The sequence below is a fragment of the Centruroides sculpturatus genome, unplaced genomic scaffold, assembly GCF_000671375.1.
Source record: "Centruroides sculpturatus isolate CEXI.00-Female unplaced genomic scaffold, Cexi_2.0 scaffold349, whole genome shotgun sequence".
NCBI lineage: Eukaryota > Metazoa > Arthropoda > Arachnida > Scorpiones > Buthidae > Centruroides > Centruroides sculpturatus.
Window position 1 is genome coordinate 467583 of NW_019384593.1, and position 25324 is coordinate 492906.

Genomic DNA, 25324 nt, shown 5'->3' on the forward strand with positions numbered 1-25324 from the left:
TATTTTTCATTATATTTATTTTGTTCGTGCAAAATAAAAAAAATAATTTTTAACGATACAATAGTCTTTGTTACGCTTAACATCGACGAAAATTCAACGCAAAGTGACACGCAATGGAGAAAAATGTCAAGATGGGATAAATTAATATATTTTTTCGTACATAATCAGTTATCTGAAACATCGATCTTCCGAACAACCTCAGTCCCCAATTGATTTGGATAATCGACGCTCTACTGTAGTAGCATAACAGTATAAAATGGTAATTATGAAATTAACATGGGTTGCTCTGGAAAATTATTAAAAATTGCCAACAATTCTGCCAGTTTAAAATTTGTTTTGCTACTTCAAATTATTTATTGCTACCTGTTTTACTTACTAATAAACGCAGGTTCTGGTAGCCTTTTCAGTTTGGAGTCTGGAAAGCAAGAGTCACGTTAAGCTGTCACTTAGAAATAGGAATCATTTTTGAATAATTTTTTAATGAATAATTCCAAATTAACACATTTGACCACAATTCGCGTTTTTCACCGGATGCTCGCCCTCTGGTGTTTAAAAACAGAACTACTCTATCTGGGTCGTTCGAATGTTCTTCGTATATTGTCAGCAGTAAAGATGAATAGTAAAAGTAAAGCTTTCTGTTGTGTTCCAAATTGTAATTCCAAAGCCATACGCGATCCCGATATAAGTTTTCATGTATTCCCACATGAAAAACAGATGATTTTTCGTAAATCAGAATTCGGAGAATCTCAGAAATGTAACCGACGGAAAGAGTGGATTCGACTGCTAAGAATTGGAAAAAAAGTTACGAAGTATATGGTAGTATGTTCGAAACATTTTACTCCTGAAGATTATATTTTGTCATGTAAGTATGCTATCGTGTTTTTATAAATATGTTTAGATTATTGTAATTCGATAGTATTAAAAAATCAAACTGAAAAAGATTGCATAGAGTCTAAATATAAAGTAATTTAGTATTTGTATTCATTTTTAACCTATACTATAGGATTATCTTCAATAAAATGTAATTCTATTCAAATTGTGAAATAATTCTTATTTATACTTTAGCATATGCATGTAAAAGAAGACATTTAAAGAAAACTGCCGTACCAAGTTTACTTTTACCAGAGAGCAGTATTTGTACAAAAACATGTTCTAAAAGAATTAAAAGAAATAAGTTTTCAGAAAAAACGTATCAGACAGAAGAAACTTCCCATGCAATTGAGTCAGAAATCAGTGATAGAGAACAAATAGAAGAAACTTCCCATGCAATTGAGTCTGAAATTAATGATAGAGAAGCTGCTGAAACACTTTTAATGTTATGCAATTCTAATTATGATAAAAATTTAAAATGTCACAGATCAGTTGGCATACAAATATCCACTGCAGAATTTTTGGTAAATATACGTAATTTCATTAAGACAGAATCCCAACTAAATTCCATTACTGGTATACCAACTTTTGAACTATTTAATGCTATTGTTAAACTTTTTAGTGATGTATGTAAAACAAAACAAATCAGTAATACTAATTTTTCTTTTGAAGATAAACTTTTTATGGTCCTAATCAAAATGAAATTAAATATTTCTTTTTCTGTTATATCTATATTTTTTCATTGTTCTGTACCAACTGCAAGTAGAATATTTTACCCAAGTGTGAAAATTCTTGCTTCCGTACTTAAGTGTGCAATTGTTTGGCCATCAAAAACAAATATTTTAGAAAATATGCCTAAATGTTTCGACAAGTTTCGTAATGTAAGAGTAATTTTGGACTGCTCAGAAATTACAGTGCAGAGACCAAAGTGTTTAAAGTGTCGAATACGTTGCTACTCACACTATAAAGGTGACACAACTATAAAATTTTTAATAGGTGTTTCACCAGGTGGAATTGCAACATTTTTAAGTAGTGCATATGGAGGCAGAACTTCTGATAAGGCAATCTTTGAACAGAGTGATATCTTAAATTTATTAACACCTTATAGTGACTCAGTGATGGTTGATAAAGGCTTTTTAATTGATAAACTTTGTTTAGAAAAAGGAATAGAAGTAATTCAACCACCATTTTTGAAAAAAAATAAACAACTAAATAAATGTGAAGCACTGAGAACAAAGGATATTGCATGTGCCAGAGTGCACGTTGAAAGATTTATTCAGCGAATTAAACAGTTTAAGATATTTTCAGCAAGACTTCCCTGGAAAATGACTTCTGTTATTGATGAACTTTTAATTATTGCAACAGCTGTAGGGAATCTTTCTTCTCCTATACTGTCAGATGACAAATTTTAATTCAAAATTACCATATTGTAAATAAAAATTATTTTAATAATTGTGTAATTGTTTATATTTTTAATACATTATCACACACAAGATTTTTACAGTTGTCATTTAATAAGATATTCATACACAAGATTTTTTTACAATTTTCATTTAATAAGATATTTACAAGATAATCTTTCAATTAGAACATCCATGTTAAACAAGCATTATGTATTAGAAAAGAAAAAACTTTTTAAATGTTTATATACTTTTAATCTACTCATTACTTTCATTAACTAAAAATGGAAGCATTTTATTAAAATATACTTCTTTTAATATTGAAATAAATTTATTTAAAAATTCATCATCTTTTTTTACTTCAAAAGAAATAAATGAATTATCAAATGATGAATATATAACAAAATCACACACTGGCAAATTAGTTATTAGTAACCCTAGCTGAACCTGACCATAATATTTATGTCTCTTTCTTAATTCAACATTTTCACCATTAATTGTAATAAATTTCAATGCATTCTTTTGAATTAAGGCTTGAATAGGTTCATTCCTTCCCTTTACTGGGCACTTTATTTCTAAAAGAGAAGTTGGAATATTTTGTTTTATTATTATTCCATCAGGAGTATATCCTAACCATGGCAAAGCTGGTGAAATAATCAGGCCAAATTCTACAATTCTCTTGCCAGAATGTGAAGAATACAATTCTCTTGCATCATTTTCATGCAAGAGGCCATATGCTGTATTTTCATTCCCCCCAAAAATATTGCGCTTTGCAAATTTTTCATTCCAATTCGGATTACAATTGAAATGGTATGTATAAAAATTATAGCATATACTGCCTGTAATTCTTTTGTTCCTCTCGTTCTTCCATAATATTTTATTTACTTTACTTTTCACACAAATTCTCTTACATTCTTCATTGGTGACCATAACTTTATTTTTATAATAACAAATCAAACTTTTTGGCAAATCTTCTAAACCAATATCTTTAAAAGTTAATATTAATTCTTTTTTTATAACACTTGTATAATACAATTTATTATAATTAAAAATTCCAATTGAACTAAAATTTTGAATGTGGGAGAAAATAGCATTGACATTGACATCATTATTCTGATTAACTCTGTTGATATCTCTCTTTATTTCTGATAATGATGCAAGGCTTTTCCGTCCTTTCCTATAATAATAATAATAATAAACTTAATATATTATACCAATCATTTCATATAATTTAAAACAGATAAAACTTACATATGTTTTGTTAGTGAAGAATTTGGTGTAACTTCTGTTAAAATGTTTAAGCATTTTTCGGGATCAATATTTAAAGCTAGTCTGCTAATATTAGATCCAGTATGGCAAAATTTCTTTATTGGTATTATTTCGTAATTAGAATGGACATTTTCTTTTAATCTGTTCCAAGAACATTCCAAGTCTGTCTTAGATAATTTCTCAAGTCCTTCTATGTTATTTCTAAAGATAATGATAATTCATTATTAATTAAGCAACTACCCAAACTTTTTTCATATATTAATTTCTATAATTAAATAAATTCATCATAATTTTAGTTATTTATTTATTGTTACAAAAATGAGGTAAAACAATAAAAAAGCAAGTGGAAAGAATGTAGTATAATAACTAAAACGTAAAGAATTACTAGATTAAGATATATTGAATCTAGAAGTAAATATAAACATTATTAAATCTTAAAAAAACCTAATTAATTAACCTTCAATACTAATTAGCTACTTATATTACACTAAAATACGTATCGTGTTGTAGAAAAAAACAAACTTACCTGTTAAGATAGAGTAATACTGCCAAGCAATGTTTGCATTTTCCCGATTGTCCAGCTTTACAGGAACAAGTTACGCTGTCAATTTTATATGATATGTCGATAAACTTTAAAATTCCAGTAATTTTGTGTGGGATAGAAGTCAATGCTGATGTTTGCAGACAAAGAGCACAAAAATGTACAGCACGATCTTGCTCGTTTTTCTCGACAATACCACATAAAATGACGTGTCCTGCTAGTAATACTTGTTCTCCTTCTATAAAATTTCTCGATGAACTGCTACAAGTAGCATATTTCATTACATCAGATAGTAATATATAATTCATTTTACACTGACGACTAACAAACGACCCAGATAGAGTAGCCATTTTGTAAAAATACAGCGCCCTCTATAGTTCGTGAAAAACGCGAATATTTAACAGTAATTTATTAAACAGTATTTTACATGTTCTGTCATGTCAAAATTTTTATATAAAATAAAAAAAAAAAAACAATTTTATGTTTTAGTCTACTGAAAAAAGATGAGAGTTTTTGGAATGAAAAAAAAATTTTTTTACTCCAGAAACTTTTTCAAACAAAAAATTTCTACATTTTCTGACAGTCAATAAAAAAATTCCCAAGCTACAAATGCTAGGTGGCATTGCACAAAAACTATCTTCAGTTCTCAATGTCATTTTCTGCTCTCTTGCTTGAACTTGCCACATGAGGTCATGAAATTGTTAAGTGTGGTGCACAGGACTACCATTGCACAGAGCTCAACATTTTGCTGTTTTTCCTGAAGTGTGCCTTGTGATTCAATTTCATGCTGAATGTTGAAATAAGCAGACTAGGTTCTTATTGCCACTTTATTAAAAATATTGCCAAGTGGTGATTTTGGCAGTATGCAGTGTGACCCCTGGAGTTATAACAAACCCCACGGGTTGCACTGCATAGAAAGTAAAAATAAAATAAAGATAAAAAATAAAAAGTACATTAAATATAAGAAAGTGTTATAACCTGAGGTTTATCCATTATGGCTGCAGGACCACATACAATGACTGTGTTAAAAAATGTATAGAGTTCCAGTTTTAAGTTTAAGTTCACGTGAACTTCTGATACATATGTATATGCTTTAGTAGCATGTGTCTTTGTACCACAAGTGGTCTTTTTATTGTCCAATAGTGCTTCTTTTAAGTATTGGTTTAGTTGGGACTCTTATGTACTCAAGTAAGGTGCCAAAATGATGAACTTATATTGGAATCTTATATACTCCAGGGATTCTGGGTAGATCCTATAAGCCTTCATCATTTCTTAGAAGTTGGTTGATAGACAGTCAAGTTCATGCTGTAATAGATGCAGTGGTGATATTCGAAATATTTAACAAAGGGTTCGCTAACAGAAAATTTTTCCTTGACAATTTTTTTTTTCGCTCAAATGGTGCATTAGCAACATTAGCGCAAAAACTGACCTTAAGATACCCATATAAATAAAAAAGATGCGTTCACAAAATTAAGTCAGTTAAAATTTAACATTGTGTATGCCAGAACTATATTTTTTTTATAAATAATAAAAAAAATAACATATTTTAATATTTTTCATTCAAAATATTTTATAAACATAAAAATTGGCTTTTTTTTTAATCAGAAAAAGTCATAGGGAAAGCAGTTAAACAAGAAAAACTTTTCTAAATCATTTATTTTATCGTTAGGTATTATTATAATAATAGACAGATGTCATCGTCTCTCGAAATACAATATCTTTCTTATTTCGCTGTTGATAGCCCGACACGTGCTCCGCAGCCATCTTGTATTTTCTCGCGCGCGTGGGATTGTGGGATCTCTCTTATGACTGGATCTAGTTTCGAGAACTCTCTCGAGTCGATCGCGATTGAACCTCGTTTTAGTCGAGATTGAAACGGTCGATGGAGGTTGCACTAGGCGAACAGGGTATAAGGCTCTAGTTTAGTAGTGTTACAGAGTATAATACGTATATTTTAATATATTTTTTAAAAGAAACAAAATCACTGAGAAATGTTACGTGTGTTTAACAACGGGTTCGGAAAACTTTGAAAATTTTAACAACGGGTTCGGCCGAACCTGTGCGAACCCGCTGAATATCACCACTGAATAGATGTATCTGTTGCTTCTAGCAGTCTCTTTTTGTATGCCTTTCAATATTTGATTAAAGTTAATTAGTTTAATATACTCTGTTTTTGGGTTTGCATTTATGTCTGAGATCTCTATTTTTGTACTTCACAACTGGCTCATAAAAGATTGAACAACTGATAATGAAATATATACATGTTTATTTGACATTATCTTCTCTTCTAATTTGGAGCTGAGGTTTTCATATCTTGAACTAAAATTTTAGTTATCAATCATAGCTTTCCCACTAGTTGGAAAATGAATGGAACTTAATTCTGAAAAAATAAACATATATTTCAAGAATATATCTTTGATAGTATGTCAGAAATATAAGCTGTTAGAGAATTTTTATTAGATTTATGAAATTTTTAAAATATTTGTAAGGTAAAAAGTTTAAAACTTTGTATAGAATAGCTGAAGAAATTAACATCTAAGCCTATAAAAAGCCTAATAAATTTTGACCTGGTGCCAATAATTGTTTAAAAAATATATGGTTCCAGATTCTGGCTATGACACTAGTCTTGATTTTATGTACTTTCATTTACTAATTCTAGTTTAAAAGATGAATGAAAAGGAAAAAAAAGTTTAAAGACAGTTGTAATTTCTTTTGTATATCAATGATTTACACATTATAGATTCATGGATAGTATAAAATTAATGAATATGTTTTATCATCATCCTTAACGTGATTATGTTTATATAGCAAAGGAATGCTTTTCTTTTGTCATTAATCAATATAATCTGTGAGACAGCTTCTTATTAAACAAATCGCTGATTGCTGAATATTTTATAAACTATTATGTCAAGTAGTAGTTTTTATCTGCAGCTCTTCTTTATATTACAGTTTTTAATAAATGTGGTTTTCATTAACAGTTTTTCTAATTGAATAATTTAATTTTCATCAGTCAGTTTTAAAATTTAGAAGTCATAACATTATAACCATTTTGTTTAGCTAATATTTTGTCTTGGAATCTTAATATTTTTAATGTATTGAGTATTTTAAGAGTAAAAAATTGAAATTCTTTAAATATCATTTATTAACTTTGAGATCATAATTATTTAGAGTTGTGAGTCAAATTAAAACAGCAAGAAAATATTTGGTTAAATTATCTTGAAATATTCTATAATAACTTGCTATGAATTTATATATAGAATGAGAAATATGTATTGTGACATTGTCATAATGCTGGGCTGCAATTTTTAATTTGTTTAATTTAAAATATATGCTCATCACCTCAAATTAGTACTGTAGTTTCTTGCTCCTGTACATCATACTTTTCTGTTAGCAATGGAGTCATGCCAGTCATCTATCTAACTCCTTTCAGGGAAAAATTTTTGAATTGAAATAATGTGACTTTTGGTTTGCATCAGAAACTCATATATAGTTAATTGGGCCTCCTGCTCCTAAGCTTTTCATATCTGGACTTGAATTTTATTTATTTAACATTGTTTTTGAGATTAAGAAAACACAGATAGACAGTGGAGGGTAAACAATGGAAATTTATAGGTCTACAATTTTTTCAAATTGCAATGCAATAAGTTACTTAATTCTGATTGAATGGCAAGGTAACCATAAAGATTGTTATAAATCAGCATTGTTTGGTCTGGAAAATGCAGTTTGAATGATTAAGATCATTTTTTATTCTATTCAAATCAGAATCATCAGTGACAAAGACTTGATGATATTAGCATTTTTCCAAAAAGTTTATGGTTGAAATGTAAAGCAAAACGAATTAAAGATATACTATTGCTTTCCTTCATTATATCTGTCTGATTCTCCATTAGGCATTGGCCTAAATTTTTTTTTACTAAAAAATCATATATGCTCTCAAGCAACTATGAACTTAACAACTTTATCTATTGTGAGATCCGAAAGGCCCTGGGTCTAATTTGTGAATTTTTATTAATAATATTAAATATCGACACAAAATATTACTTCATTTTTTGTGAAAACTAGTGTTTTGGACGTGGGGAAAAACCAGATAACAGATGTTACTTCCTTTCACAGAAGAGAACATCCTCTGACTTTCCCTTATCTGGTTAAAAATCTCGCTCAGATGGGAAATGGTTACCCCTCATTCAGCCCCCTTTCGTCCGTTCTCATGGAAGAGTTACTGGCCGATGATTGGTCGAAATTCAGGAGATATAAGGGAATTGAGTTCGAATTCGAGGGGTTCTTCGACAGATCCGAAGCATCTAAACTCCACGCAGTTTTCCTCCTGATGGCCAACGCCCTTAACGGAGTCCCATAGACTAAGTCCCGAGTCTATACGTAGAAGTGATACTTTTATATTTTGTGCACGAATTGATCTCCCGTACGATCTATCTACAACGTGTCCTTTACCAACAGTAACGAAGACGACGACAACGAAACAGGTCGTATGTTTAGAATAATTTTGTGAGCTCTCTCTCTCGATCGCGCATTAGCATAGGTTAAGTCGTAACCTCTAGCTTGTCGCTTAATTGTTGTTATCGATTATTTGTATTTGTTTGTTTGGAATTATTAAATTTACTCTTATTTTATTTTATAAGAATGTCTCCTCAATTTATTCCGAATCAGAGCGCAAATACGTGTTAATCCGCGTATAATAAGATTGATTAACTGGTGTCAAGGAATCCTGACGAACATCTGAACTTCGCCGTTCAGATCGTTTTTATTTACGCTCTCCTATGTAAACTTTTTAAGATCGGATCTTACGATTCGAAACTCGGAGAACTATTCTCACGGAATAGGCCGATTAAGTAGTACAACTCCGCTAAGGATCATTAGTACCCCCGGCTGATCTCACACTATGGTTTCTTAGAAAAGAAATGAGATATAAGGAAGAATTCAAACTTTTCTAATTTTCTAATCTAATAAGCTAAAGAAAGTATATCTAATTTAACAAAAAGTGTAAGCTTAAAAGCTTACACTTTTTGTTAAATTAGAAATACTTTCTTTTTTATATATTAACTAAATACATAAATTCTGTTATGTCTACTAGGACTGCACTAGTTGTCAAAAATGATCTAAGAATAGATATCTGATTACATACCATTTATGTTATTCCTCAAATGAAACTTTTTTAAGTAAAATGGAAGAATTCCTATTCCTAAGCTAAGCTAGAACATTAGAAACAGAATATAAATTTTTCATGTACAAACAAAGAAAGTGGTATTTTTATATCATTATTTATTTATTATAGAAATTTATAGAAATTTTATTATTTTGAAATTTGGAGTTGTTGTTATTGCTTCTGGGTATTTTTTTTGATATAATGTAAATAAGAAATGCTTACTGAACTTTTTCTCTAATATTTGCTTGGAATTTCATAGATTGTATGATGTATGAGTTAAAATATGTTCTTGGGCAAAAGGGGGATGTGAATGGATAAAGTTTAAGAAGATCTGCTTTAAAGTATTTCACTGTTTATTTTTATATATAATGGAATTTTTATATCCCTTTTTGTTATCATCAATATTGGACTTTAAACTCACATTTGAGTTATAAATAAACACTTGGCTTTATTTCCATCATTTTTGGTTCCATCATCAACTAAAAATGATGGAAATAAAGCTGAGTGTTTATTTATAACTCAAATGTGAGTTCGAAGTCCAATATATTTGCAAAACACGGTTTCAAAAACAACATAGAATCATCAATATTGTCATTTTATTTTATACATTTCTTTGATGAGAATGGTTCATAGTTAATAAATTATATATGATCTTAGAACAATTCATAGATATGTTAGTTTTACATTGCATATTAACAGCATTGTTACTAATGCAGAAGTATTTTATGTAGTACATTATATTATTTTAGTTATTAGATATTCTACTGTATATGAAGTATGTATATCATAATTGAGGTGGAGTGTTAGTGAAGCCTCTTCTATATGGCTTACAGAATGCTGTTTGTTCTGAAAATCTGTTTGATTGAATTTGATTAAACTTTTCCATTTTTTATCAGTTGTGATAAGGTATGTAAAAATGTAATAAAAAATGGGAGTCCATGACTTCATTTTCGAGATATAAGGTCATAGCATGAGTGCATGCATCAAAATAATATTGTATGAATCCTGCAGTTTTGTCAGGTGATGTCCCAAGGTCACTAGTGTGTTTTCTACAGACTTATAGAATTGAGTTTGTTCTCAAAATTTGATGGATCGATTTTGATGAAACTCTGTCATTTTCTATTAATTGCAATAAGAAATCCAAAAATGCAATGAGGGTCCATGACTTCATTTTCGATATACAGTGGAATCAGTGACAATGTCTGTGTTCTGGGATTTAGGCCTAGGTGTCAAAAATAAAAACTACAATGCCTAACAGAAAATAGGTGTGAAAAAAGAAGAAAACACACGAAATAAGTAATCAATGGCAATTGCTTTGTTCTTGGATTGCCTCTCTGTTTTGGCAAATCATATTTTTTATGGCCGGCAGGTACAAGGATAGCCTCTTTAGTGGTGGCCTGTTTGCATCCATCAGGTACAAAGATTACGTCTTTTAAGGTCCATTTACACACAACAGTGATGTGCTTGCACAGTGCAGTAAATTTTTGCCTATGGGAGATCATTGACCTAGTTTTAAACCACCTTGTCCAGACTCATCTGTCTTAGTGCTGTGCAGTGGCAGTGGCGTGACCGTACCATAAAAGTAAATTTGACGGAAACGATATTTTCACTGATGATAAATTTTGTTTTCCAATGGATGATGAACATTTAATTGAAATTGTGCATCAACACCCTGTTTTATTTGATTTATCTCATTTGAAATACATGGACATTGGGTACAAAATGAATATTTCTCTGTTTTGTTTAATAAAATATGAAATGCATGTTGGGACATTTGAAAATATTCAAAAAGTATAGATTTGTCATATCAGTTTTTTATAAAGAGTATGAAACTCCTATTCTGTTGATATTTTTTTGTCCATGCTTGATGTATGTGTTTTTGATTGCATTTCTTTTTTCTTTATTCAAAGATGTAGCTGTCATAGCCAATTCATCCTCAGAAAAGTCCATGACCACTCACCAACAGCACGGTCACATCACTTGTGTGTAAATACTCATCACTGTGCCATGCTCAATGTCGCTGTCACCAAACGGTCACTGTGCCGGCACATCACTATTGTGTATAAATGGACCCTTATGCCTAACAGGTGCAAAGATTGCTTCTTTCTTTTTGGCTCTGCCTCAATTCTATTGTGATATGACAAAGTCACATGATGTCCTAGTTTTAATTGATATAGTAGATCATCTTATTTATGTGTTTCTTTTGATTTTCTTTATTTCGAGCAAATTTTCATAATAAGAAGTGATTCAGGCTTGGGGAATTGCACTTGCTTTAAATATAGTTTTGATAAAATATGAGTTTTGAAAATCAAATATTAAAATGACTCAGTTAGCTAATGAATAAGAATTTGTATATTTATTTTTTATGATTTATTTTTCATACGAATCTCTTGAATTATATCCGTTTACAACAGAAGTATTCCAAGAAAATCTGATAGTGAATTGGTGAATAAAATTATTAATTACTATAATTAAATTTAATTTAATAGTTAATTAACAGTTTAAAGAATTAGATTTTCCAAATTATTTTTTTATTAATCAGCAACTTTGAATCTGCCTTTAATTTTTCAAGCTTATAATAAAACAGAAGTGGATAGCACGCCCAACCATTTAATAGGAGAAAATTTTTATCATACAGGCATTAAATTACAAATAAATGTCGCTAGACCGACAGGCGCTTTCAATGATAATTATTTTCGCCTTCATCAGGCCGTTAAAAACGGTTAAATTCCTTTTTTGACTACAAGTAACCGACCGTTCAAGCATATTAATGTTTTGGAATGGAAGCAACAGTAGAACATGAAACAATTTTTAAATAAAAACATGCATGGTTATAATGCGCATGTGCTATGCGCCTCCAAATTGTGGAGCTAGATATGTTGTTTTAGATAGTTATACAAATTGATCCACAAAGGGGGCAAATCAAGTGTGGGGGTGTTGCAGGGATTTAATACGTTGGTAAGGAGGGCCTCCCAAACATATACTACATTTCTGTTGTTGCAATGTCTTATTATGGCTACCTTGTCCCACAACGAGGTATGTTGGTGTTGTAACACTATTCTAGCACGCTCAGTTTCATTCTTGCCTTCCCTGATAGAATACTGATGCTCTGAAATATGACAAGACAGCATTCTGGTTGTCGTGACAATATAACGAGTGCGCCCACTCGACATATTTTCCAATGGGATAGAATAAATCCTCGATCTTTCAAGAATGGAAGTAGTTTTTAACGACCTGATGAAGACGAAAATAATTATCGTCGAGAGCGCTTGTCGGTCTAGCAACATTTATTTGTAATTTAAAGCTTATAATAATTTGAATATCTGATTTTGTTCAATTATTTTCTTAAATAAGACAAATTTATTAAATAAAACTTAATGTTTTACCAAAAATAAGTGGCTTTTAATTCTAGGAATGAGAAATTATTGGATTATTGAAACTTATAGAATCATTTATTTGAATCCAACTCTGAGCAATTATAATTTTCAGTTATCTATTTTATTATTGTATTGTAAATAATACCATCAATAAGGTTACCAATAGACAGTGAAATACTTGCAATTTCAAATTGTTCTAATAAATAAAATATTAGCTAATAATTTAGTGTAAATCTTGCCAAAATACTAAGCTTATACTGTAATAATCATTAAAAGTTATAAATTATATTGTAATGATTAAATAAAGCTGTTTTGTATTTGTGAGTATGAAAATTATTTAATTGAGAACATTAAATATTAATGTTTATTAGATGAATAGCAATTATGTTTTTAAATGAATTTTTGAAGTCAAAATTAATTTTAGTTCTTTTGTATTCCTATTTAGGATAATGATTATAACAAACCAATACCTGCTCAGTATGATGAAAGTTTAAATTTCCCAGTAACTGGTGTTCCTGCTAATGGTTATAAATTTTCTACCAAAAGTGCTCTCTGTATGGATTGCAACAGAAACCAGCAGATAAAAATAAAGCTTCTGTCAGAATTTGTACCTTTTAATGAGGTAAATGACATAATTTTCAGTAAGAACTCAATAAATAAATGCTGATTTAAAAATTTTTTTTCTTAATTTTTAATTTAGGATAGTTTTTCAGAAGAAATAGATGCTTATCACTGCCAATTAGAAAAAGCATATCATTTGTGCCATTGGTGTGATATAAAAGTACAAAATATTCTTTCCAAACAAGATAGTGAATTATTAGCAACACTGCCAACTGATTTAATTAGGAATTCCAGGGAAACAAGCGAATCATTGCCTTCTGTATGTATGAATAATAAATTTATTATTACTTTTTGTTGTACAAATTTTTATCATCAGAACATGAATTATTTTTTTAATTTTTGATAGTGCATTTTAAAAAAATATAGAAAAATTTAAAGTGTGTGAAAATAATCTGTTAATTAGATGTAATCATAATATTAAAATTGGAAATAAACTGTTGGGTAATGAATTTGAATTTCTTATTTTTGAAAAAACATTGACTTCTTTTCGACAAGAATGAAACATGGTACAAGCATATTCATGAATATTTACTGTAGTACTTTATTGATATTAATAATAATTAATATTTTATTATTAAAATTTCATTAATATTAATAAAATACACTAATTCTACTGAATTCAAAACGGTTTTGAAATCTGTTGGTGTCTGATAATTGGTGATCAGTTAATCAGTTTTCTTGAAAACTGATTAACTGATCACCAATTATCAGACACCAACTGATTTTCAAGAATTTCTAGTTTTGAATTAGTGCAACATTACATTGGTAAGCACTAGTTTAAACCAAATTTTCACCAGGTTCATCAATATTTTACATCAAAATTGTTGCAAGTGTGTATTGACAACATACTGATCATTGCTGATTTGGATAGGTATATTATTGTCAGGATACAATTTCAATTAAAACATTAGGTAATTCCAATTATGATCTTGGCATATTAAATTTTTTGGCTAAGTTGGAAACACTAGAGAGATTGCAGCCAAAGTTTTCATCTCTAAAATGTGAACATTGAATGCTGAGTGTCTTGTAAGCCTAGAAGTTTGACAATGGCGTTTGAAACATTGAGCATTTTTTTACAACATTCCAAATGCCATTGTCAAACTTCTAGGCTTACAAGAATGTTCACATTTTACAGATGAAAACTTTGGGTGCAATATCTCCTTGGTTAAATTTCAGATGCGTATACTGTCATGGCAGCAGTCCCGATTGTTTGTATTCCCGTCAGATTGATACATACTAGTTATTGATAACTAGTGTGTTCAAGAACTATTGTGAATCAATAATTAGTGATGTTTGGCACAAGGCTTGCCAGCGGCTCCCCTCTGGGAGGAGTCAGTTGGGAGTATGAACGGTTGGGACCGCCGCCATGACAAGTATACGCATCTGAAATTTAACCCTCTCTTTGTTCATTTTCAGACAGCAATAAATTTTTTTTATCTTTCTTGTTCTAACAACTTTCCTTTTTTGCTGTTTTTCTTCAGTGCACTTTGTTGGAGCCACTGGAACTTGAGTTTTTGAAAATAATCGAAGTGAAAAACCAAGAACACAAACGATGACTGCACAAAGTAGACTGATTAACTACAGCTATCTGACATAGTGTTGCCAACTCAAAATTCAAATTTATAGCTAGACATTTTAATAAAAATATTCAAATCATATTGTTTCCATTAATATTGTTCGATTTCGGTTTTTTTTTATTTAGATAGCATAAAAATAGCTAGCCATTATAATTTAGGTAATTTGCATAGGTAGATTGTTCATAAATCAACTAAATCTAGCAAAAAATTAGCTAAATTGGCAACACTAAAGTTAACACGGCTAGCTGATAGGCAGGGTGTGTGATTGTAGCGCCACTGCTGGTGTTGGAAATGATGACAAATACAGAAAATACAAAGAGAGGGTTAAATACAGAAAATATGTGGGGAAAGAAGTCATCAAAATGTGACGAATATTGAATATTACAAATATAGAGGTTCCACTGTATATGTTTTTGAAATTCTTTCTCCTCTATGGAATGTAAATTAATTACTTTTTAAGATAAATTTAAAACTTCAATGTGTTTATACAAACTTTCAATATAAATTCTTATATTTTTGGATGTTTTTGAATATATTTGGTTACTGTTATCACAAAAATTCAAATGTGAGTAGTTAAAATTTCATATTAATAGATTTAAATCACTGATCTATTTAGCTCAATAAATTATTTTAATTCAGTTTTTGCCTATTTATAGTTATGTATTTATGCAAATCTTATATAAATTGATTTAATGTTCAATTATACTAACTGAATCTATATCTAATTTCATATTTTAGTCAAATAATCTAGAAAAGTTCAAATAAATATTTATAGTAGTTACTAAAAACATTTAATTCATTAGATATATTAAATTAGTTTATTCTATATTTTGATTGATAAGAAAAACATATAGGTTTTCTTGTTTACATGATTGGATGATTGAAAAATAAACACTGAGAGCCTTAGTGTCAAATTGCAACATAATTGTTTATCCTTGAAATAATAGTTTCTAATTAATAAAATGTTACTATATTAGTATGTTTGCTATGAAAAAATATCAAAAAAAAATTTTATTTGTTTACTGCAAATTAAGTGTATAGAAATTTGTTTGTAAATATATGTTATAAGTACAAAAAATATATACATATTAAGATCAATATCAAGAAAATCGTTAAACCTTTTTATAAATTATAAAAATATCAACTTTTATATTGAATATTTTTAGATTAAATTATTAAAATATGAATAAATGAATTAAATAGATGATTAATGTAAAATAGTTATATGAAATTTAGAATGTGGTTATGTAATTTAATATTTTATTAGGTTTTGAATTAGTTTTATGTTTAATGAGTATTTGTTTTTTCCAGATATCATCACAACGTGTTCATATTTGTGTTCATGGTTTAACTGTTATCAGTCTATTATGTTTAATGTCTTTATTGTTATGTGGAATATTTGAACTACAAGAAGATAGTGACCATCAGTTTATCCCTCTAACGTGGAAAACAATTTCGTTTCTTCCAACTGCTTCCACTTTGACAGTCATTGGTCTTTTGACAGCTGTTGGAGCAATATTATTTGCTGGACGAAATAAGTTAGTTATAATTTTATTTTGAAAATTATTGAAATAATTGATTAAAAACTTAAATCATAGAAGCTAAATAATTTGGTTTCTCTTTGCATCTTATAAATTATATATGATATAAATTTTTTTTTAAATCCTGTTAAAATTGATTATATACTACATCAGTATATCTCACAGTGTCTCAAAGGCCTCTGAAGAATGCTGAAAAGTTTTGAAAACAGACTGTATCTGTAATTGTAATAATCAATATTTTAAATAAAATATAACAAAATAAATCTCAAAATATTTATTTATGTGAACATATAAATAAGCATGAATAATTAAATATTAATAATTTTGTGAGCAAATCTTTACATTCATTGAGGGTATTTTTTCATTAATGAAAGAATTAATTAATTATTATAATTAGATTTCATTTTGTTTTCACTTTTATAAGTTTAGCTGTGAATTTAAAAATTGTTAATATTTAGAATATTCTTCAGATGTTGAAACATGATAAAATTCTTATAATTTTTCTAGTATTCAGATTTAATTTGAATATATTTCAATAATAGAATTAGAAGGACATTGAAAATTGTGGAAAGTATAAACATGATTTTTAAATTTGTGTCAATTTCCTCATTTGCAGCTATTAATGTCATGCACTTTAACCTATTTTCAGATACTGTTAACCTTTAGTAACAGATTATTTTTATATAATTAAATATAAATTGTTATTTACTAATTAAAAGTTTAATATATCTATCTTATTTTGTGAATTTTACTCCTTATATTTCTTCAAAAAAGTTAAAAATTAAAGTAACTTTTACTTCTAAATATATTTCATATATTGTTGTGTGCATGCAAACAATTTTTATTAAACTAATATAACATTTAAATTGTAAATTTTTACAATTTAAATGTTAGATTTTTCTGAATCTTATAATAATGTAGGAATTCAAAGTTTTGATGATACCAAATTCTGTCTGAATTTTCATCATATAATAATCAAAATTTAATAAATTTGATTACAAATTTGATGCTACAGTACTGTGACAGTCACAAAAAAATAATAATAATAACAACACAATGTGCATTTTGTTACTATTTTTTATGTTAAAACATTAAATAATTTGATAGATATCAATCACTTTTATAAATGTTTTATTAATATCAAGAGTGATATCAATCATATTTGAATATATTAAATAGATAAAACATAACTTTCTAATTTAAATATTTTAAATTTAAAAAATTTTGTTTTTTCGTTAAACAAAGAAAAATATAAAGAAATTTTTAAACTTCATAGCTAAATATATTATGTACATAATTTGTTAACGTTATTAGTTGTTAAAAATATTATTTTCTTGTATTAATAATTAAATTTAATATAAAATATGTTTTGAAGTTATTAATATTTACTCTATTAACTGTGACAATAATTATATAGATAAAAGATGTAATTTTCAAGGTAAATGTTGAACATTTTGTTATTTATCAAGTTAATAAAGCTGCAATAAAAATGCATGATAAACGTTTATTTTTAAGCTAAAAATGCTTGGAAAAATTACTTAATGGTAATGCAGTTAATTACTGTTACATCCTACAGCAATACAAATTGCATTCATAATAATAATATACATTTTTAAATGTAATGAAATTTTTATTTGATTTTATGTAGTATGATTGGTCTTATTTAGATAAGACTATCATGCATTATATTTACAAGTAATCTGAGTTAATTAATTTTTTGAAACTTTTAATTGAATCTATTAAAATTTTCTGATATATTTATTATTATTTTATAATTTAGACTGAGAAGAATTGATGCAACTGTAGCATTAGTATGGGTTGTATTACAAGCAGTCTACTCTACCATAATTGATGATTTAATACCAGCTGCCGATCTTCATTTGATGAGGCCAATAATAATTTTCTTGACTTTGATTATTTCAATAATTGGCTACGTTTGGAGATTTACTAATAATACTGAGAATCGAATTTGGATGAGGTATTTATTACTATTGTATTTTACTACCTGTGAAAGAAAGTATAAACTTTTATTTTATATTTTTATATATTTTCAGTAAAAGGAGAGGAAAAAGACCTCTTGTTAATCGTACAATCATTGACAAACCTCCTGCCGATCCTTCTGCTATTTATTTATATAAAAAAATTAGTAAGAAACAACCTGCTAAGGATGTTGTGGATGCTATTGACCAAAAGTTAGATGCCATACAAATTACTTCTGGTAAAATGAGTAAGTAGAAATTACATTATACTTTTTCTTTTTAATTAATTAATATAACATCAAATAATTTTATATTTAATTTTTAAAAAAGGTAAATTTTATACATAATATTTAATTACTTATGAAATTCACTACTAGCTTTTTAATAAAAATATATTAATAAATTTTTATAACTTTCAACTGCACAAACAAATAAGTTATGCATTATACTTTTATTTAAGAAATTATTCTAAGTTTTCAAGTGGTTAGCTTTATTATAATAAAACAAATGAGAGAAGAAAAATTATAGATATAAGCAGTAAACAGTACTAACCAGAAAAATTATTTTTATGAAGTATAATACAAAATTTAAAACATTCTTAGTTTTAGTACTTTCAAACACAAGTTAATTGTCATCTAAGGATATGTCCTACATGGCAGCATCCAGTGAACATGCTATCAAGCAGAGTGGACAGACTGGTACAATTGTATGTGTGTCCAGAGTAACTGTGTTTAGTATGCAGCAACCACCAGATGATACTTGACATGCATGAAGCAGCTACCAAGCAAGTTTGATTGCCGCTTCCACTGATCACACTTCCAAAGAAGAAAATGGCTGATTTTGTGGATGAGTGAAAATAGAATGCCAAATAACTTGTGTATATATGTTGTATATACTTTAATTAATAATTTTTAAGTAATTTAATAATTTCTGATTATGTAAATGCAACATTTTGAAAGTAAAATGTTTTTTTTAACTTATTCTGTGAAGATTCTTTTTACTTCTTGTACATCTAGTTAGTGATAAAATTTACTTTTTTAATGCATGTCACATCCATGAAGTTGTCTTACTGCCATTTTGTAAGCAACATGTGTTCACTCTGGACAGAGGTTGTTTGCAAGTAGGAAGTGTGTACAAAGATTCTTTCCACCTGTGGTTGTTTTACGCTGTGCCACTGAGGACATACCCTAATGCTGTAGAAATAATTAGCATATCTATCAACTGGAAGATGCTAGGGAAGATGGAATAATTTCTTTATTTAATATTTATTATTAATATTAGTCTATTGTGTCTAGAATTTATTAATAAATATTATTATACTGATTTAACTTGTGGAAAAAATTAGAGATGAATTGATCTGTTGGTTCAAAAAAATAAACTTTCTTTATTTGTACCTGAAAGTTTATTCTTTTGAACCAATAGACTAATTTAATCTTTCTAATTCTATCTGCAAGTTAAATCAGTGTAAGTCATATTAACAGATTATAGTCACAGTAGATTATACAATATTAAAGGAAAGATTAATTGGAAATTGATCTTTCCTTTAATATTGATATATGAAGATGAATAAAGATATGAATTTCCTTTAATATTGATATATGAAGATGAATAAAGATTAAATGGAAGGATTAATTAATTAATTATTATTATATGTTTTAAATCCATAATTTTAAATTTTGTTTAATGCATAGATGACATTATAGTTTTTGTGGAGATTTCTGTTCTATTTTTTATATTGTTTCATAAGAAGCATTTTTATGTTTTTATTTTTGTTTGTTGGAGTTAAAATACATTTTGTTTAATGTTGCAAGCATTGACGAATCATCTGCACAGAAATCAAGTAGTTTTTATAGATTAAATATCCAGTATCAAATTTTATTAATATTTCCATAAATAACCCCTGGAGGTCATTTATAGAAATATTATCAAATTTTATGAAAATTCAAAAATAACTCTCTCAGAAACCATAGTACTTACTCCAGCACTCAATTTACTAATCAGACAAACACCCCAGGATAACGTTAATGGAGGGGAGAGCGATTTGCCCTGTTTAATTTTTATATTGTATGTTGAGAATAATTTAGATATTGTGGATGAAAAACAATTACCTGCTCCTTTAGCTTTTAAATTATACACCAATAAGGAACAAAGACTGACAAGGAAACTGTCGGAGTGTCTTCTAATAAATTTTAATAAAATTTAGTTAATAACTACGTTAAAAGTATACAAACTCTATTTTAAATTTGTAGCATTCACTAAAAGTTTTGATCAGAGTTATTAGAAATCAAATGTTGCACTACTTTATAGTAGTTTAGCACAATTACGCAAATTTTTAGAAGTGAAAGGGTCGCGGAGGAAGACGGCGATATTACATTTAGAATAAATTCTGGAATTTTCAAAAATGGTTGAAGAATTAATAAAATTTTGTATACTTTTAACATAATTATTAACTAAATTTTATTAATTCTTCAACCATTTTTGAAAATTCCAGAATTTATTCTAAATGTAATATCGCCGTCTTCCTCCGCGACCCTTTCACTTCTAAAAATTTGCATAATTGTGTTAAACTACTATAAAGTAGTGCAACATTTGATTGCTAATAACTCTGATCAAAACTTTTAGTGAATGCTACAAATTTAAAATAGAGTTTGTATACTTTTAACGTAGTTATTAACTAAATTTTATTAAAATGTATTAGAAGACACTCCGACAGTTCCCTTGTGAGTTGAAAGCTTTTTGAATGTCTATGAATGATGCAAATAATTTTCTGTTTTTTAGCTAAATGAAGTTGTATTAGTGATGATAATAAGATTGCAGATTCTGTTCCTTTGTTTTTAATATAAGCATACTGGAATTTAGCTTCTAGGTCCATTATTTTGGTTCACAGTTGAAATTTAGTTGCCAGTATTGATATGAAGCATTTTCTTTCTTAGGACTGAAAGTAAAGCTATAGGTCTATAATTGCTTGGAGAAAGTTTGTTGTCCTTTTTGTATATCATTGTAAGAATAACAGAGTTCCAAGAATCTGCACACCACTCTGTACATTCTACTATTCAGAAACTTTAACTCACAAATTGCTGAAATAACAGACTCTCACTACAGTGGACCCAATCAACTGTAATAACATCCGTAATACAGTAAATTAATTAATAACATCTGCCATTCAAAAGATAAACAAGCTAACAAACTGGGAATAAACTTAATAAAATTTATAACTGAGCATAAAATGTACATTCTAAACAGTTGCATTCAATCTGATCATCTAGCAGAATTTACCTGTACTGAACATAGTGATAACTCCACTATAAACTTCTCTGAATTCTTGTTAGATTACTGCTCAGTTATAAATTATTCAGTTATAAAGAATTCTTGTATTATTACTGCTCAGTTAGTTGCGTTATAAATTGAGTTGAATAAGTGCAATAGTTTTATTTTAGTGGGATATGGGAGTGTCTTCAGGAATTTGGTGGGGATACAGTCACTTCCAGGAGTTGTGTTACTTTGAGTTTTGTTTATGGTATCTTCTAATTCTTTAAATGTAATTTTAGAGTCTAACTTATAAGTATTCATTGTCAAAGTCAGTATTAGATATTAGGGGTAGAATTGGTTGAACATCAGGAAATCACTGGTAGAAGTTGTCCATGTTTCAAAGTTTATTATTGATGTGTTTTCACTTAGATCTGTTTTAAAACTGAATTTTCATATTATAGACTAAAATGATTTATCAAAGTAGATTTAAGATTGTCGAAATAGTTTTTTTTTTTCTTGACCTTCAATAAATCGTTGTAGATCTGTTTGCCCTTTCTATAATTAATAAAATTTGTTTGAATTTTTTTGAAATAGTTTTAAGTTGGTTTGTTTTATCTTTTTCATCTTATAACAGTCGAAGTCATATCATGGTTTCTTCAATTTATTTTGAATGGTTCTTTTAATGAGTTCGATTTGAATATATTCCTTCATTATATAAATCATAAGATTATAGATTTCTTTGCTGTTAAAATCAGTTATTTCCGGGATGTTATTAAATCTGTTTTCTATTTCAGCTAGATATCTTGGAATATTGAAGTTGATCTTTTGTTGCTTATTGATCAAACTAGATGATTTTCTTTGTGAAAACAATAGGATTTTTGTTATTGTTGTGAAATGGTCAGATATATCAAAGGTTATGATGAACTCTGAGCAGTAATCTAACAAGAATTCAGAGAAGTTTATAGTGGAGTTATCACTATGTTCAGTACAGGTAAATTCTGCTAGATGATCAGATTGAATGCAACTGTTTAGAATGTACATTTTATGCTCAGTTATAAATTTTATTAAGTTTATTCCCAGTTTGTTAGCTTGTTTATCTTTTGAATGGCAGATGTTATTAATTAATTTACTGTATTACGGATGTTATTACAGTTGATTGGGTCCACTGTAGTGAGAGTCTGTTATTTCAGCAATTTGTGAGTTAAAGTCTCTGAACAGTAGAATGTATAGAGTGGTGTGCTGCCATGCATCAATTATTTTGAAGATTTCATTGAGTTTTGCTAAACAGTTGAGAGGAATATAGGCAATTATCACTATTATTAACTTGCTGTCATTATTTTCAAGTATAGCTTTGTTTGTTGAAAGTAGTAGTAATATAAAATTGTCAGCTTTCTTGATGTGAAGTATTTTAAATAAGTGTTTTTTTTTTATTAAAATGCATAAAATGCCACTTGGGCATTCTGGACCAAGTGGTTTGTGTGCTAGAACTATTTCAATTATAAATTCGTTAAAGAAAGTTGATTTGTAAAACGATTTACAGTAGACCCCCTATAACGCGAGTTCATATAATGTGGATTCGTATATCACAGCAAAAAAATTGTGACTGTATTTGTATAAAGATGCTAAAAGAGACTCGTAAAATGCAGTAAAATGTCATCACCAACTCGTGTCACGACAGGATTGGTCGAATCTGGACCAATCCAAAAAAATTGGACAAGATACATTGGACTCACTTGGAGAATTCTGTTGACTTTGTGGTATTGCTTCCGTATGAGGATGGTTTTTGTAAGTTTTTGTCAGCATATAGATTAAAGTCAGTTATAAGATTAGAATTAGATTGGTTGATGATTTTTACTTCCCAGTTTGGTTTGATTTAATGGAGGTCTTTCCCTCTTTGCTGGAGAATGTTGCATGTTGGTTGTTACTAAGTATATCTTTAAGAGATGTCTATTTATATTTATATTTGAACACTTTTTATCAAATTAGTAAATTAGTTAAAATTGACAAGTATGCTAACTTCAAATCCTTATTGAAGTGTGAAGAAAAAGTCACCCAGCTTTGTGAATTTATATGAAATCCAAAAATATCTATGAAAATTACAAAATTAAATATAAAATTCTGACAATAGAAATAAATCTAGACTTATTTTTAGAAACTTATTTATTAAAAAGTTACATCATTTGTAATCATCATTTCACTCCAGTACTTTGATGTTATTATTGATCTTTGTCTTTATCTTATTTTCTAATTCAGTCTCCTGAAAGAAATTTTGGGCAGTGCAGTCCTGAAGAACAAAATAAGGAAAATTATTGCTACCTTAACAATAAATTATGTTATCTGGAAAGATCATCTAGATTCCTTGTAATTCACTTTGAAGGATGTTGTTTTTGAAATTGTGATTCTGAAAGTTGCTTAGTCTGAGAATAAGCCCATAAACTTGCTTTGGAATATCTTATTTATGGAATTATTTGGTACTTCAGTTTTAATACCTAATGAAATAGAATATGGAGATTTGAAATGTGTTTAAATGTTTAAGCCATAATGGTTTTATATTCCATACATTATTTCAAAAATTATGGCTTCATATTTAATACAAAAAAATTTGCATTAGATATGAAGTCTGGTTTTTAAAACTACAATGAATAACTAATTATAAAATAATCATTCATTTTTAGAACCATCAATTAATAATTAATATGATAGTTGACAGATTTAGCATCAGAAAATCAAATTATCACAATTCATTAGGTATTTTAAACAACTAGTTGAAGATCAACAATTAGGTCAAATTATATAATTGGATTTTTAATAATTAGTGCAATTACAACCAGTAAATAATTTGGCTATCTACAGACTAAATTATGTAATTAGATTTTTAATAATTAACACAGTTTTATAGTCCATAAATAACTTAGCTTTAGATCTTTTTAATATTGGAATATTAAAATACTGTTTTTCTGTTTATTTCAAACCTTGAGCAATATTTACACTTAAGCATGACACACAAAAGAACTTTAATCATTTTCTAAAAATTTAAGCTTTTAGAAAGTAAAAAAGAAAATTATATATGTATATTTAAAATAATACAGGCAACAAATCAGTTTTTGTAAACCATGGTTTTAAAATATACTTAGGCTCCAGAGTTTACCAACATTGAAGAAATACTGATCTCTTTTTAGCAGGAATAATACATGATACAGGCATATTTGTAAATCTTGGCTAATATTTGCTGTAGACCTTAATAATAAATATTAATAAAATACAATAACAAAACATTCCTTCTAATGAATTTGAAGTGATTGAAACCAGTTTGGTATCTAATTGTTTAAAACCAGTTTTGTTGAAAACCAGTTAACCCACCAATTTCAAGGATTTCCAGACTAAAGTAATTAAAATATATAAATTTAAGATTGAAAATATGATTATAACTTAACTATGAAATGTTGATAAAAAATAAATATATTATCAATAAGAAAGCATTATAGCATTTTTAGAAAAAGATATTCAAACATTGTGTAATGAGAACTACAAATGACTATACTTGGCAAATAATATTTGATTTAGTGTTAACATGAAAACTGATATGAGAAGATTTGATATATGATTTGTTTTGATTATTACTATCAAATTCGAAGATATAATAAACTATATTTACTTTTGAGGTTAATATCTGGTTGATAATTAGTAAACTGTAAATGCTACCTATATATATAGGTAGCATTTACAGTATATATATATA

At 28.0% G+C, this 25324-nt stretch overlaps 3 protein-coding genes across 3 annotated transcripts in view; 2 read left to right on the forward strand and 1 right to left on the reverse strand.

Annotated features, from left to right (window-relative positions):
* The window catches only part of LOC111624808 (transmembrane protein 201-like), a 41735-nt gene that overhangs the window by 1937 nt on the left and 14474 nt on the right, over nucleotides 1-25324 (forward strand). Inside the window, exons 3-7 of the mRNA XM_023367762.1 lie at nucleotides 13064-13240; nucleotides 13319-13498; nucleotides 16128-16354; nucleotides 18138-18335; nucleotides 18412-18584. Of these exons, the coding sequence (XP_023223530.1) occupies nucleotides 13064-13240; nucleotides 13319-13498; nucleotides 16128-16354; nucleotides 18138-18335; nucleotides 18412-18584 (955 nt within the window). The remainder of the gene's footprint in view (nucleotides 1-13063; nucleotides 13241-13318; nucleotides 13499-16127; nucleotides 16355-18137; nucleotides 18336-18411; nucleotides 18585-25324) is intronic.
* LOC111624804 lies at nucleotides 389-2330 on the forward strand. The gene is made up of 2 exons (XM_023367757.1): nucleotides 389-862; nucleotides 1066-2330. Exons 1-2 carry the CDS (start codon nucleotides 481-483, stop codon nucleotides 2280-2282), a joined length of 1599 nt encoding a protein of 532 aa, XP_023223525.1. The 5' UTR covers nucleotides 389-480; the 3' UTR covers nucleotides 2283-2330.
* LOC111624805 lies at nucleotides 2340-4477 on the reverse strand. The gene is made up of 3 exons (XM_023367758.1): nucleotides 4066-4477; nucleotides 3522-3740; nucleotides 2340-3447 (listed from the first exon to the last, which is right to left on the reverse strand). Exons 1-3 carry the CDS (start codon nucleotides 4428-4430, stop codon nucleotides 2529-2531), a joined length of 1503 nt encoding a protein of 500 aa, XP_023223526.1. The 5' UTR covers nucleotides 4431-4477; the 3' UTR covers nucleotides 2340-2528.